This window comes from Nematocida minor (genome assembly GCF_024244105.1).
Source record: "Nematocida minor strain JUm1510 chromosome Unknown 7880, whole genome shotgun sequence".
NCBI lineage: Eukaryota > Fungi > Microsporidia > Nematocida > Nematocida minor.
Genome location: NW_026250393.1, coordinates 35,762 through 49,621, shown reverse-complemented (window position 1 = coordinate 49,621; position 13,860 = coordinate 35,762). Strand labels below are relative to the sequence as shown.

The window sequence follows — 13,860 nt, the reverse complement described above, 5'->3', positions numbered from 1 at the left end:
TGTGCAAGCAGTGGTATAAAGATAAACTATGATGTGATAGATAGCTCAATAAAAGTAACTGATGCAAAGTCAACAGCTGGTAGAATAATTAGTAGATGCAAGAAAAGTAAATCACTAGCACTGTGTAACGGCCTGTCAGTAAGTAAGCACTAGAATAATGAGCTATTTAGCAGCTGTTACTCTTGTTTATACTGCTGTGTCTGTTCGTCAAATTCTTTTCTTTTATTTGAATAAATCGCTGTCCTTTCTTTTTTATTTCCATGGTTTATGAGGCAGTGTGTAATTATTTTTTATGCATTTTCCTTCCATTAGAAGCCCTCGTGCCACAGTGTCCTGCATAGTAGATGCGTACGCCAGGGACCACAGTCTGATACTATCTGTGGAGCATAAAAACACGCTGATTGACTATCTCATGCCGTACACCAAGCTCTCTCTGTACATTCCGTCATCGCACGAAATAAGAACTCTTGCAAAAGTGTCCCTAAACAGAGAAGACCAAGAGAAAATAGATGAGATCCTGTGCAATAGCACAGCAGAAACACGCAAAGCGCTTTATTTCCTGTTCAAAATAAAGAACAAGATAGGAGCAAATAGTGTGAGTGCAGCTGCAAATAAACTAGACACAGAAGAGATGGCAATGGGTGCTGTCAAAAATGCGAGTATAGGGGTGTATATGTCGTGGTTCAGAGAAATAGCAGACGGAAAAAGCGAGTATTTGAGGAAGAGTATAGAGGCTGGCTTGTTTGATATATGCTACACAGTGCACAGGGCAGGAGAAGCGTATCTTTACCTCACTAAAAGAACATTCACAGAGGGACCAGAGTCTACAAAGCCATTCTACACCGTGCTCAAAAGACACCTGGACCGATATAGAAGCAGAATCTATTCAGAGACAGCGAGCGATCTTTTCTCTTTTTACATTGCTCATAATGATGGTATGCAGTGGATTATGAGATTGCACCATCTAGCGCAGGAGATACTGCTGTATGAAGAGAAGGACAATGAAGCTGGGTGCATAGTTGAGTTTACAAACAAAATAATAAAATCGCCCTGGACAGAAAGATTTGCTGAAGAGGTGCTGGAGGAGTACAGAGCGCCACTATCGGACGGAGTGGTTAAATGGATGAACGGATGTGCTGCTGTAAATGGATTCATAAAAGAAAAGCCCCAGAGAACGATTGAACAGAAAAGCAGAGGGTATAGCGGCGTATTGGATAAAATGAGCATTAAAAACACCATAAATAGAAATATTGCTGATAGCAACGACAATATGATCCTTGCAGATGGAGTACATGAAAGCACTGCTGATGAGAATGACACTGTCTGGAGCAGATCCGTGCTTGTAGAAAGAGAAATACCGGCCAGCATATCGAAGGAAACAGCACGGCAGATAGTCTACATCGGGAGAACAAACAGACTTATTCCTCTGCTAAATAAAAATAATGAGTTTCATCTGAGCACAGCGCCTGCTGATGGCATATTCAATGCACAGTGGATTGCAGGTGCCTACGAAGATGCTCAGCGAATGATAAAACACAAGCTATTCGGAGAGTTTAAGATACACGACCATCTCAAAAGGATAAGAGACGTTTTCTTTCTGTTTAGAAATGATTTTTCATACGATCTGTTTGTCTCTGTTGAGTCGCTATTTTCCTCGGGCATGTCGCTAGACTCTTCTTTGGTAGACGAGGTGTTGGACAGGTGCTTTGGCGTGGAAATGGCAGAGTTTGTCGATGTGATCGTAAAAAATAACAACTTTTCGCTTATCTATAAGGAAGTTTTCCCGTATAATTTGGCAGTTGGAAACATAAAAAGCATGCTGGTAGAGGGATTTGATCTATTTTGGAACCTAAGAATGGCAATACATGGAATATACAGAATGCACCAAGAAAACAGAACAGCGCAGACATGCCTAGTGGCACATAGAGCAGGGGAGCTGGAGTACTACTATTTTGAAAAAGTGCTTAGAACAATGTGGAAGTTCAAAGGGCTTCCAGAAGACGTTTTGTACAACCCCGAGAAAATATCCAAGAAAGTAGAAGATATACTTTACCACCTAATATGCACCTGTAAAGAAACATGCACACTTTCTATTCTGCAAAAGATAAGAGAACTGCTCAAACAGGAAGTCACTTCTTCCAGTGTAAGCATGATAAACAATCTGCTACAAAGAATAACACCAGAATAAATAAAATTAACACATCCTATACTGAGAATTATTCTATTCAGCCGATAGCCCTCTGGTGATTGGCAACTATTGAGATTCTTACTATCTTAATTTTCATTGATTTTTAACTCATATGGCAAGTATGAAAGATACAAAGTTCAGTTAATTTGTTGAATAAGCCTCATCTCAGAAATAGCAGCTACCAATGGGCTTGCGCCAGACAGTAAAAAACGGGGAATACGCTCTGATGTATAAATAGAAATGCTTCATGGAGTTCTGATGTTATTAGAGTCATCTCCTAGCGGTTTGCTGTTTTCATTGATTAAGAAGTTTGAATATCTAATTCGCTATTTTAACGAAGCTATGATAGTAGTAATAATAGCTCTTGTGCTTATAAATCTGCTGTTCAAAGACTCTGGGCATGAAGACTACGAGTCTAGACTTAGAGATAACGAATTGGCACTACCTTCTGAGCATGAAAGCACAAAGATAGATTCTAAGGGCCTGACAGACTCTTTTTTTGAGACAGAAAATAAAAATATTCCGTAGGATGAAAATACTCTGAAAAAGGCTTGTAAAAATAAAAATACCAATAAGCGTACACTAAAAAATAAAACACGGAGAATTTTCTTTATATAAATAAAAATATTTTATGGGACTGTAATGGCAGAAACTACGGGATTATTAAAATCATCAAATGCGATACTTAAAAACACAGTCTTGGGCTTACTTTTTCTTGCAGCGGTGGTACTAATAGTTCTTGCGCTTAGAACACTGCTAAAGAAGAACAAAAATGCAACCCAAGAAAAAGAACAAAAATCTGAGAAAATATATCCAGATCTAACAAGCTATAAAGAAGAGCCATGAAGACCAGCCAATAAAAATACAAAATATTTTTTGATTGGGCAAAGATATCAAATAAAAGCTTCTTTTTGATTATTTAACATTTATTCTATGCAACATTTGATGCTTTACTGCACTCGTGGAAAAAGAAAAAGACTCCTGGGTGCAATTTTTTACTTATTTTTTCCTATAAATAATGATTCACATTTTTCCTAATGGAAAATGGTAGAACACAAACAACATTCATAGAACAGTCTAGCACGCAGTCCATACCAACAGAGACGCCAGGAAAAATGGTCATCTCAGAGAACAGTGCTGATATTGTGTCTAGTCTCTTCAGTACACCAGTCGTGTTTCTAATTATAGCAGGAGTGAGCATACTAGTTTTACTAGCCAGCGCATACTTTCTCATAAGGAAAGCATCTTCAGCCATACAAAGTCGCTTCAGATCAGAGACTTCTACTGATGCCACCAGAGCTGCCACTGATAAATCTGTCAAAATCATTCGGTTATGAGCTATTCTACGATTTGAAGATGAGCATGAAAATAGCGGTATTTCTCATTAGAACATTGGCAAGAAAAGAAACGAAAATAAGGTTTAAAGATAGGCCCAGGGATGCAAAAGAGTGCTGGGTTTATTCACCAACACATGCAAATATTATAAAACTATTTTTAATAAATCCATAGCAGACTTTAATTTTATTCTTCTATTGCAGTGTATAACAAACAACAGTCAACATAAGTTGAGCAGCAGTGGCTTTTATTAGCGATAGTGTGCATTGCAAATCTAAATCTCCTTCCTAGAAACACCAATTGTAAAGCAATTTATACCTCTTGAAAAAGGGCCAAACAATATTCCCACCTTCATCCTTTATTTAAACATTCGGAGAAATGTAGCCTCGTCTTCTCTGAAGTCTTATTTCAAAAAACTCGAAGAACTGGTCGCTTATCAAGCAAGAGTGCTTGGCGTCTTGGTGCCTGCAAACAATTTCAATTTTGTCTGATAAGGAGAGGAAAGATGTGTTCATAAAATCTCTCATGTTCCTCTCTCGTGCTAAGTTGTCATCTTTTCTACTTATTTTGTACGGTCTGATTAGAATTAAATTCCCTGTTCTTTCCATAAAGGGACTATCAGTAGACTCTGCGTCTGGGCTGTCTAGATAGCTGATTCTTTCATAGCGCTTGCACATGTACCACATGGGATGCAGATAGGACAGATCGAAGTGTATTTCTTTTGCCAGTTCGTTTCGTGCTGATGGATTCTCAGGTTCTGGTATGGGCATATCCAAGTCATACATCCATTTCGAATACATGAAGCTGAACTGCAGACTTTTGAAGAAGTCAATTTTGAGGTAGCTCTCTTTGCAGAAGTCTTCAAAAGACAAGTCAATTTTCCTTGAGTCGCAGTACCAGTCTTCCCACAGCATGCTCAGGCCATTAAGTATTTTGTTTTGCTCACTTTCTTCCAAACTTACTATGATTTTCTCTAAGTTGGAAAATAAGTGGTTTTTCTTGTAGTTCAGCAGATGGCCATCCATTGCATACTCGATCACTACCAGCCTTATGATCTGTTTAGGCAGAATGTCTTTGAATCTGCTTATCTCTGTTTCAGAAAGATCCTTCTCTATCAGACATAAATACATGTCTATCACGTCCTCGCTTGCGAACAGGTTCAGCCCATACCCATGGAACTTGTATTTAAAGTGCGTATCTGCTGATACTAGCATGTTTACTTTTTTTTTTTGGAGGTCTTTCATCACTGCAACTGCGTAATCAGATATGCTCTTTTTAGAAATAGAATTGTCCAGGCAATTAACTATGTGTCTCAGCTCTTTTTTGTCGATTTCATCATCAGATAAGGACAGCTCGAGTTCAAAGAAAGCGAACACAATGTTGGCAGCAAACATCTTATTTCTCTTTGCGAGTTTGAATATCACTAGATCGTGTATCTCGCTGCCGCCTTCGTACTTCTTTTCGCAATAGTCCGCTATAAAATCGAGCATGTGCGAGTTGAACGTGTGTATTTTCTCAATGACTGAGGTGCTAGTGTTGAGCATCTTCAATGATAGACTTTCTAAGGTAAGATTTTTTTTTGCTTTGCCTTTGGAAATGCATTTTACTACGTTACTGGAAATATACTTCTTTATTCTGGTATATACGCTTTCCTCTCCCAATAAGCCCAGCGAGATTCTTATTTCTTTCCAGATTCTGTTGAGGGATGCCAACTCTTCTGTTATTTTAGACAGCGTGTCCACTCCTATCTTTAGAGCATTATCATGGCCTTTTTCTTCGTTCTCTATAGATCTGGCTCTGTTGAGGAAATCGCTGCAAGATTGAACTTGTTTTTCTATAAAATATATGTTGTCGTGCCAGTACCCGCAGAGATTGTTTAGAATGATGCTCTTATTCTCTGGCACACAGCTGGCTCCTTGTAGATAAGACAGCGCGATAGCTCCTACGGTTAAGACCTGTTTCAGCAGCGCCCGTTGCAAAATCATGGTAAAATTAAAATATTTCTGTTTCATTTTCATTTGAAGAAAAAACAGCACCCTTTTGCTCTATGCTTATAAATGAGTGTGATAGAGCACAAACAAAGAATGGATGAATAAGAATAATCTGAGAAATTTATTTGTTAAGTAATCGCAAATAAGCTTGTAGTACACATTTATATATATTGGGAGGGGTGCAGATAAGATAGATCAAAGTGTGTTGATGATTTGTCTTGGAGAAACATATTCTCAGAGTGCAGCTTCTTTTTATCTGCAATATAAATCCATTTAGAAGCCATAAAGCTAGCTCGCATTGTTTCAAAGAAAATAGCGCTAATCGCATTCTCTTTGCAGAAAACCTCAAGAGGAATGCTGCCTGTCCTTCTGCAATACTGATCATCCCATAGAAGATTCAGGATGGTAAGCATTTTTTTTCGAGATATTCCTCCCATGCTTCTTATTGTCTTTTCTAGATTAGAAAACAAAAAGTTTTTTCTGATGTTCAGCAGGCGCTCATCCATTAGGTATTCGACCATTATCATCTTCGTAACCTGCTCAGGTGTGATATTTCTGTATTTATGCATTTCTATTTGAGAAAGATCGTTTTCTGCGAATCTAAGATAGATGTTGATGATGTTTTCGTCTTCATCTATGTTGAGGCTGTAGTCCCGAAAGATAACCGGAAAGTGCATATTCGCCGAGACCAGAGAGTTTGTTTTGCTTTTTCTTATGTCTTCCATTACGGCATTTACATAGCTCGCAATTATGCCATCCCCACCAGAAATAGAACTTCCCAAACAGTCCTTTATGTAGCCTAGCTGCTGTGCACTCACTTCTTTATCGGATGTAGACTTGAGTGCTTCTATCCCGAAGAAAGTGAAGACGGTGTCGACAGCAAAGACCTTGTTTCTCTTTGCTAGCTTAAACAGAGGCAATTCGTGTATTCTCGCATTGTATCCATTTTTCATTGAACTGTAGTTGGCTATGAATCTCAGCATAAGCAAATTAAATCCCTGTATTTTCTCAATGAGCAGGGTGCTGTTTATGAGGACTTTTCGCATTATGCTTTTCAGGTTGGTATTCTGCATGCTGTTTAGTTCTGAAATAGCCTCCATCATGTCGTGGGGAATAGCCTCCATTTTATCGTCTAGCATAATTTTCATTATATCATCAGTTGTTATTTCTAGCATGGCATAGGAAGAGGTTTCCATCGCATCACCAGAAGTGAGCTGTCTTCTACTGATGTGAGTGTTTAGTTCTCTTAGTCCTTTAGTTAGTCTTTTCATCTCATTCCAAATTGCACTAAGAGCTGATAAATCGCCTGTTATTTGAACCATACCATCCTTTCCTGTCTCCAGATCGTAGTTTGCATCAAATAAACAATTTTCTTTGGACTTGAGAAACTCGGCCTTTACAAGAAGAACCTTGCGAATTTGGATTTCTTTTTCTATAAACTCTATTCTGTTGCTCCAATAGAGATCCAAATTGTCCAAAAATGCGTTCTTGTCTTCTGCTGCACAGCTGGCTCCTTGCAGGTAAGAGAGTGCGATAGCTCCTGCAAATATTATCTGTTTCAGCAGTCCCCGGTGCAAGATCATGGTAAAATTAAAATATTTCTGTTTCATTTTTACCTTGACTTTAGCTGTTTGACTATATGAACAGAAATATTGGCTAACACTAGAAGATAATTATTAAATAGCGGCTTTTATTTAGAAGTGATAACTGATAAAAATTGACCTGTTAAAGTCTTGTACCTATTTAGCGTAGCTATGCGAGTCTAGCTCTCTTGAACGGTGGCGGGAAGTTGTTCGCCTCTTCTTCTCGAACCTCTTTGGTGAATGTAATAATTCCTCGTAAAGGTATCATTCTGAAGCATTCAAGGAAGTAATTGTCTATCAAGGCGTAATACTGTATATTATCCTGGTGTCTGCGCAAGACCACAATTGCATTGCTGTCCTCTGAAAAGCATGTGCCTATGAAATCCCTCATGTTCTCCACCCGTATCAAATCATCGTCTCTTTTGCTTATTTTGTATGACCGAATTATAATGTTACTGCCTTCTGTTTCCATAAAAGGCTTTTCACTGCAACTGAAATCCGGCTCATTCAGGTGGGTGATTCTCTCATATCGTCTGCACATGTACCACATGGGATGCAAATAGGACATGTCAAAGTGCATCTCCCTTGCTATCTCTTCTCTCAAAGACAGTACTGGTATGTTCAAATTGTGCTGCTCTATCATGTACATCCACTTAGAATCAATGAGAATGTTTTGCAGACTTTTTAAAGAGTCAGTGTTAAGGCGGCTCTCTTTGCAGAAGCCTTCAAGAGACAGACTCTGTCTTCTGTAATCGCAGTACCAGTCTTTCCACAGCATGCAGAGAGCATCAAGTATGTTGTCCTGTGCTACTCTTTCTATCTTTTCTATTGTCTTTTTTAAATTGGAAAACAGCTGGTTTTTCTTGCTATTTATCAGACATCCGTTCATTAAATACTCGATCAATATCACTCTTATGACTTTTTCAGGTGTTATGCAGCTGAGCTGGTCTGTGCATACATCAGGGAGGTTCTCTTTTAGCAGGTTAAAGTAGGTATCAACTACAGTGCTGTCTGCCTCTGTAATAAGTCCATGCTCCTGCAAAAAGAGCGGAAAATGGGCATTGGCTGAGACCAGTGGACTTGTTTTGTTTTCTCGTATGTCGTTCATTATAGCGTTCTTGTAGTCTATGAAGATATTATCGCTATTGGGAGTAAACTCTGCTAAATATTTAAACAAATGTCTGAGCTTCTTTTCACCGTCTTCACTGCTAAAGGCTGGTTCTAAGGGCTCCGCTTCAAAAAAGGTGAATATAACGTTAGTAGCAAATAGCTTGTTTTTCATTGCTAGTTTGAATATTCCGAGCTCGTGTATTTGGGCGTGCTCTCCATACTTCTTGTTGCTATGGTTTTTTATGAATCTCAGCATGTGCAAGTTGAATGTCTTCATTTTCTCAAGGATTAAGTTGCTATCATTGAGCATTTTTGGCAGCAGGCTTTCTAGTTTTGAGATAACGTTCTTTTTGTCTACTAGGTTAATGCCAAATTCTGTAGTGTCTTCAGAGGCTTCTATTCTCCCAGAGTCCATCTGTCTTCTTTGGATGAAAGTGTTTAGCCTGTTCAAGGTTTCCTCGAACTCTGCCATTTCTTCCCACTCTTTGCTGAGATGTAAGAAATATTTTGTTATTTCAGACATAATGCTCTTTCCTTTCTCCAGGTCACCGCAGGAGTCAAAGTCAAGTGCTGTTTCTCTAGACTTTATAAGCCCAGCCTTTTCGAGGAAAGCGCTTTGAATCTGAATTTGGCTTTCTATAAAAGCGACTTTTGAAATCCAATAGCCATGTATGCCCTCTAAAAACACACTCTTGTCTTCTACTATACAGCTGGCTCCTTGGAGGTAAGCCAGTGCAACTGCTCCTGCAAATATTACCTTTTTCAGCAATCCCTGGTGCAAGATCATAGTAAAATTAAAATATTTCTGTTTTCATTTTGAAGAAAACGTGACATCCTCCTACTCTGTGGATTATAAATGAATGAGCAGTATAGCAAAGAATGAACAACCACAGCTTTCTGTAGATAAGCAATTATATACAGTAGAAACTCTTCTCATCTTTTCACACAAGCCTAAGCTAGATAATAGATGTCTACCCTCTTTCTTCCCACTTTCTAACTACTGTCATTAAAACAGTTACATCAACACATTCATTCATCATTGTTCAACTATTACTCAATCACTATCCTTCTCTCTTCATTTACTCTCTGTCTCCTCTCTGTCTACTGTCTTTTCTTTTATTTTTCTATTTTTTCGAATATTCGAATAATTTATTAATAATACCTCCAGGCATCAATATCATTATTATTATTATTAAATGTTAATTTATTTTTATGAGTATGCAGGAAGGTGTTTATTACAGCACAATTGAAGAGGACAGGATGCTGACAGCAGAAGAACTGGACAAAGAGCGGAAAAGAAACAGAGTTTACGAATATCTCTGCAGATTGCAGGAGGCCCGAGAGTGGATGGAAAAGATCATACAGGAAAAGATACCTGATGAGTTTGAGAACGCTCTGAAGGACGGCGTGTACTTAGCAAGGCTGGTGCAGCTGTTCAGCCCTGAGCTAGTGAGCAAGGTGTTTGTAGACCCTGTGCTCCAGTATAGACACACCGACAATATAAACAAGTTTTTCGAGTTTGCGAAGTCAATAGGGCTCCCTGTTGTGTTTCTATTCGACTTGGTGGATCTGTACGAAGGCAAGAACATTCCGAAGGTTATCTACTGCATACACGCGCTAGGCCACTATTTATCAAAAAAAAATATAGCCATAAAACTTGGGAACTTGGTGGGAAGAGCTATTTTCACAGAGGACCAGATATCAAAAAAAGAGAAGGAAATCGAAGAGTCGGGAGTCAATCTGCCCAGCTTCAGCAACATATCCGGAGCCATTGAGAGAACCACCGGTGGGAAGAGCAAGATCGGAGATATGAGCAATAAAGATGCGAGCGAGTATGGAGAGACAGCCCAAAGCCCCATGGAAATATCTTTGTCCATTAATGAAGACGCTTTAACTGACGGAGAAATGAATACGTCTATGAGCAGCAACATCCACGACATCCTAACAGACGATATCTCAGATGCAGCTGCTGAAGCAGTGCAGGTAGTGCAGGCGTACATGCGCTCTTTGCTGGGACTGAAAGTAATCAAAGAGCTGCAGGAAGCAGGGCATAAGGAGGTTTCTATCTTCTCACTGCGCAGAATTCTTTTCATGCTCTCTGGAGTTGAAGAAAAAGAAGAAGCAGTGGTCGATGAGTTCAATAAAATACTTGTCCAGCTGTTCACCGAAAATGCAGAGCTTGAAAAAAAAGTGTCCGCTGTGGAGAACAGAATATCGCTTCTCATCAGAAACAAAATGCAGTCCGGCAAAAATAGCTCTAATACGAAACAAAGACAGAAAGGATCGTACATGAAGTACAAATCGCTGCAGAAGCTATTTGCAAAAGTGCAGGACGACCCCAGCATCCTTTCGCAGGTGATAGTCAGCATGCGGCAGAGAGAGGCAGAGTCATTCTGCACGAACAAAATACTTGGGCTCTTTGGAGGCGCAAAGACGCCCCGCGAAGAGTACGCGTATCTCCGAGTGGTTGAAGCGCTGGTCCATGCACAGACACCAGACAACACTGCAAACAGCTTTATTTCAGGTAACAGCAATACTGCCAAATCAGGCAATCAAACTGCCAAATCAGGAAATATTACTAGCAACAATAATAATAACAGAACACTCGGCGGGCTGGCCCTGCGCTCTTTCCTTATTGCCCAGGGAATGACAGATATCCAGCTGCGCATCAGACAGATGATCAGCCAGGAGAACAAGAGCGCGCGCGAGATAGTAGCATACATCATCGACGAAGCAGGAAACATGCCACACGCCCTCAGGTTCTACGCGAGATTCCTTGTCATGGCTCTCAACGGACAGCACAAAGAAAGAGAAAGCCACAAGGAAACAGTTGCCACAGAGCTATTCCTTGCCATGTGGGAGATACTCTTTATGCCCATCATTGTGTCCCCTGAGACATTCGGCATAAAAAGTGATTTATCCTGCAACAGAGCGCACTTAATAGAAGTATGCCACCAGGTAGCACAGATCGTAAGAACAGAAGAAATTCGGAAAGACAGCAATGAAAATAGCAGCAGCAGCGAAAGCATCGATATACTTCGCATTCTCCGTGTGGCTAGCTCTGAATCTATCTCTGAATACTACACAATGAAGTACATTGCTACAAGACCCATCAACAACATGCTCTGTCTCTCTGGCGAAGAAGTAAACTATCTGCTGGGAACTTTGCTCAGCTCCTCTGCCTCTCCTGAAGCCGTTAGGAAAATGGCAGAAGAGTGCCATCCTTTCCCTTTCAAGCTGGTGTTCCTTGTCCCCGGCGGCATATCCCCGTATATCCAGGAAAATGCTGGAATAATTGAAAAAAGGCTGTGCAAATGGTCAATTATTCGATTGCTGTCCCATACGACAGGAAAAAACATCCACGATGCTCTGCAGAATAAATCGTACGAGTTTGGGAGGGGTGCGTACGCCCTGGACAGCGCTAAGTCCATTGAGCAGTGCAAGGACAGGATAAGAAAGTACAGTGCACGGCTCTTTGACCTGGGCATAGTCAAAAATACAGCAGACTGCAGTGAAATTCTCACAATGGCTGCGCAGGACATGCTGAACAGAGTAAGAAGCAGCCAAGCAAGAAAAAGAGAAATAAAGGCAACAGAAAAGGCAATTAACTCTCTGGAAAAGGCGAGAGAGGTGATTGAAGCACGGCAGATCGAATGCCAGGAGTACCTGGCAGAAATTGGCTCAAAAATAATGGAAAATGGGAAAGAGTTCAAATACCCTGCTAAGTCTTTGCTTCTCGATGGAGTAGTTTTGAGAATGTACAACTGGCAGCCCTCGCAGCTCGATAGCATCGACATTGCGATTAAAAGGGGTGCATACGGAAAGATAGTAGTCACAGTTTTGCTCATTGGCATACAGTCAGCGAGTGAAGTTCTTCCATTCGATGAGCTGCTGCTGAGAGAGAGCGAAGGAGAAAGTGAGATGGTCCTGGAGACAGTTGGAGCAGTGTTTTCTATTCCCAAGCTTATTTGCCTCATAAATAAGAAGTTCCACATTTAGTCGCGCCGCAGGATAATAAAATGCATCTTTAAATTCGGTATTGTTCATTTAAATTTTATTCACAGAAATACAAAAGTACGCATTGGAAATTTATTCTCTACTTTTTATTTCTGCTGCTAAATACGAAAGATAAAATTACTAAAATTATTGAATGCACACAACCAGAATTGGCAGCTGTTTCTAGCATACTCATTCACTCTGCTAATCAACAGGTGCAATAACTGATAGTGCAAATAAGGAAATACTTGTTAGATAATAGATCTTTCAATAAAGTAGCTAACAGTGAATTCATAGACAGTAAGATGGATAAAGATTTAACCAAATTCATTTGAAATAAACAATAATCAGATAGATTAAACAATAAAATGAGCATAGCCAACAAGGAGCTAGCGAATGAATGAAACAGCAGCACTGTGTTTATTTATGTTCGTGATTTGTGGTCTGGTAGGGGGCTGCTCATTGCACTGTCTGACACTATCTCTGTTATTGCACTATCTACATCGCCCTGATGCTTTATCAATAGTTTAATATTTGAGCTTATATCGGTAAATCCGCACTCTTTCATGTATTTGACCTGCGATCTGTACTCCAGAATCGGATTGAAGTTGTACTTTCCCCAGGGATTGGGCACAGGCTGGCTCGATGGCTTTGCGTCCTTGCTCCCCTCCTTAAAGTGCATTCTTTCGCTTTCTTCAGCAAGCGACTCGCTTGGGTCTTTCTGCGTTTTCAGCATGCCTCTGAGCATATTGAATCCTCCCGGAATGGTTTCCAGCTTGGCCATGGCTATGTCCAGGTTCTTCATTTGCGTGTTCATGTGCTCTGGGTCCTCTGCTAGCTTGGACATCTGCTCGAGCATCTCTGAGCTTTCCATGAGTTTTCTTATTTCTGGGTTTTCATTTTTCAGCTCTGGGAGCATGTCCAAAAGGCCCTTCATTATGTCTGGGTTGCTGAATATCTTCTTCATTCCCGGGTCCTTCATCATCGCAGCGCTTGGGTGTGTCTCTGGCTTGTGGTAGACTTCTCCATTTATTTCGCTGGGGCCTGTGGGCTTTTCCATTTTGTTCGCGTAGATAATGGCTCCATCCTCTATCCCCAGCGCTCCCATGGTCTTTGATGTGTCAGATAGAATGCCTCCTTTGTGCGTCAGCCGCAGCCCATCTGCCTGCACGTTTATTCTTTCTTCTATCTTATTCTTGAGTGTTTCAACTGTATCTTCATTTCCTATCTCTATTTCTATTACTTCTTGTAGATACTTTACAGTGACCTTGTGCATTTTGGAAGAGCGTGAAGGAAAATAACAATAAGAAACAAAAACAATTTATTGGCATTTTCCAGAAGCATGGAAACCAATGGGATATAACGAATAAAGAGACCTTTTACCAATAAGGAAAAAAGGAGCACGGAGAAAAGTGACCAGTAGGAATGTGATCTGCCCGTCCGAGGAGATAGAACAGATTCGATACTATTCGTCTAAATAGCAACGTGCATGCACAGTAACTCTTCAGATAGCTTAGTAAATACAAGGGTGCCTTTACTCCTATTCCTTCAGTGCAGACAAAGCAGATCCTTCGACTGAAGAATTCTTCGATTATTTAAATTTACATTAATTGGATAGAAGAATTCTTACGGTGTAGTTAGCTTTTATTCTTTTTAA

General features: G+C 40.1%; 7 protein-coding genes across 7 annotated transcripts; 3 read left to right on the top strand and 4 right to left on the bottom strand.

The window, feature by feature from the left end:
- Positions 1-292: 292 nt before the first annotated feature.
- NEMIN01_1156 (uncharacterized protein) lies at positions 293-2,188 on the top strand (the record flags this gene model as incomplete). Its single annotated transcript, XM_051477098.1, has 1 exon — positions 293-2,188. One exon carries the CDS (start codon positions 293-295, stop codon positions 2,186-2,188), a length of 1,896 nt encoding a protein of 631 aa, XP_051333058.1.
- Positions 2,189-3,225: 1,037 nt separating this feature from the next.
- Positions 3,226-3,525, top strand: NEMIN01_1155 (uncharacterized protein; the record flags this gene model as incomplete). Its single annotated transcript, XM_051477097.1, has 1 exon — positions 3,226-3,525. The coding sequence occupies one exon, from the start codon at positions 3,226-3,228 to the stop codon at positions 3,523-3,525; it is 300 nt and encodes a 99-aa protein (XP_051333057.1).
- A 360-nt stretch (positions 3,526-3,885) lies between these two features.
- NEMIN01_1154 (uncharacterized protein) lies at positions 3,886-5,508 on the bottom strand (the record flags this gene model as incomplete). Its single annotated transcript, XM_051477096.1, has 1 exon — positions 3,886-5,508. The coding sequence occupies one exon, from the start codon at positions 5,506-5,508 to the stop codon at positions 3,886-3,888; it is 1,623 nt and encodes a 540-aa protein (XP_051333056.1).
- A 167-nt stretch (positions 5,509-5,675) lies between these two features.
- Positions 5,676-7,097, bottom strand: NEMIN01_1153 (uncharacterized protein; the record flags this gene model as incomplete). The annotated part of the gene is made up of 1 exon (XM_051477095.1): positions 5,676-7,097. One exon carries the CDS (start codon positions 7,095-7,097, stop codon positions 5,676-5,678), a length of 1,422 nt encoding a protein of 473 aa, XP_051333055.1.
- Positions 7,098-7,266: 169 nt separating this feature from the next.
- NEMIN01_1152 (uncharacterized protein) lies at positions 7,267-8,994 on the bottom strand (the record flags this gene model as incomplete). The annotated part of the gene is made up of 1 exon (XM_051477094.1): positions 7,267-8,994. One exon carries the CDS (start codon positions 8,992-8,994, stop codon positions 7,267-7,269), a length of 1,728 nt encoding a protein of 575 aa, XP_051333054.1.
- Positions 8,995-9,425: 431 nt separating this feature from the next.
- NEMIN01_1151 (Ras GTPase-activating-like protein IQGAP2/3) lies at positions 9,426-12,206 on the top strand (the record flags this gene model as incomplete). Its single annotated transcript, XM_051477093.1, has 1 exon — positions 9,426-12,206. The coding sequence occupies one exon, from the start codon at positions 9,426-9,428 to the stop codon at positions 12,204-12,206; it is 2,781 nt and encodes a 926-aa protein (XP_051333053.1).
- Positions 12,207-12,627: 421 nt separating this feature from the next.
- Positions 12,628-13,479, bottom strand: NEMIN01_1150 (ubiquilin; the record flags this gene model as incomplete). The annotated part of the gene is made up of 1 exon (XM_051477092.1): positions 12,628-13,479. The coding sequence occupies one exon, from the start codon at positions 13,477-13,479 to the stop codon at positions 12,628-12,630; it is 852 nt and encodes a 283-aa protein (XP_051333052.1).
- Positions 13,480-13,860: the final 381 nt, after the last annotated feature.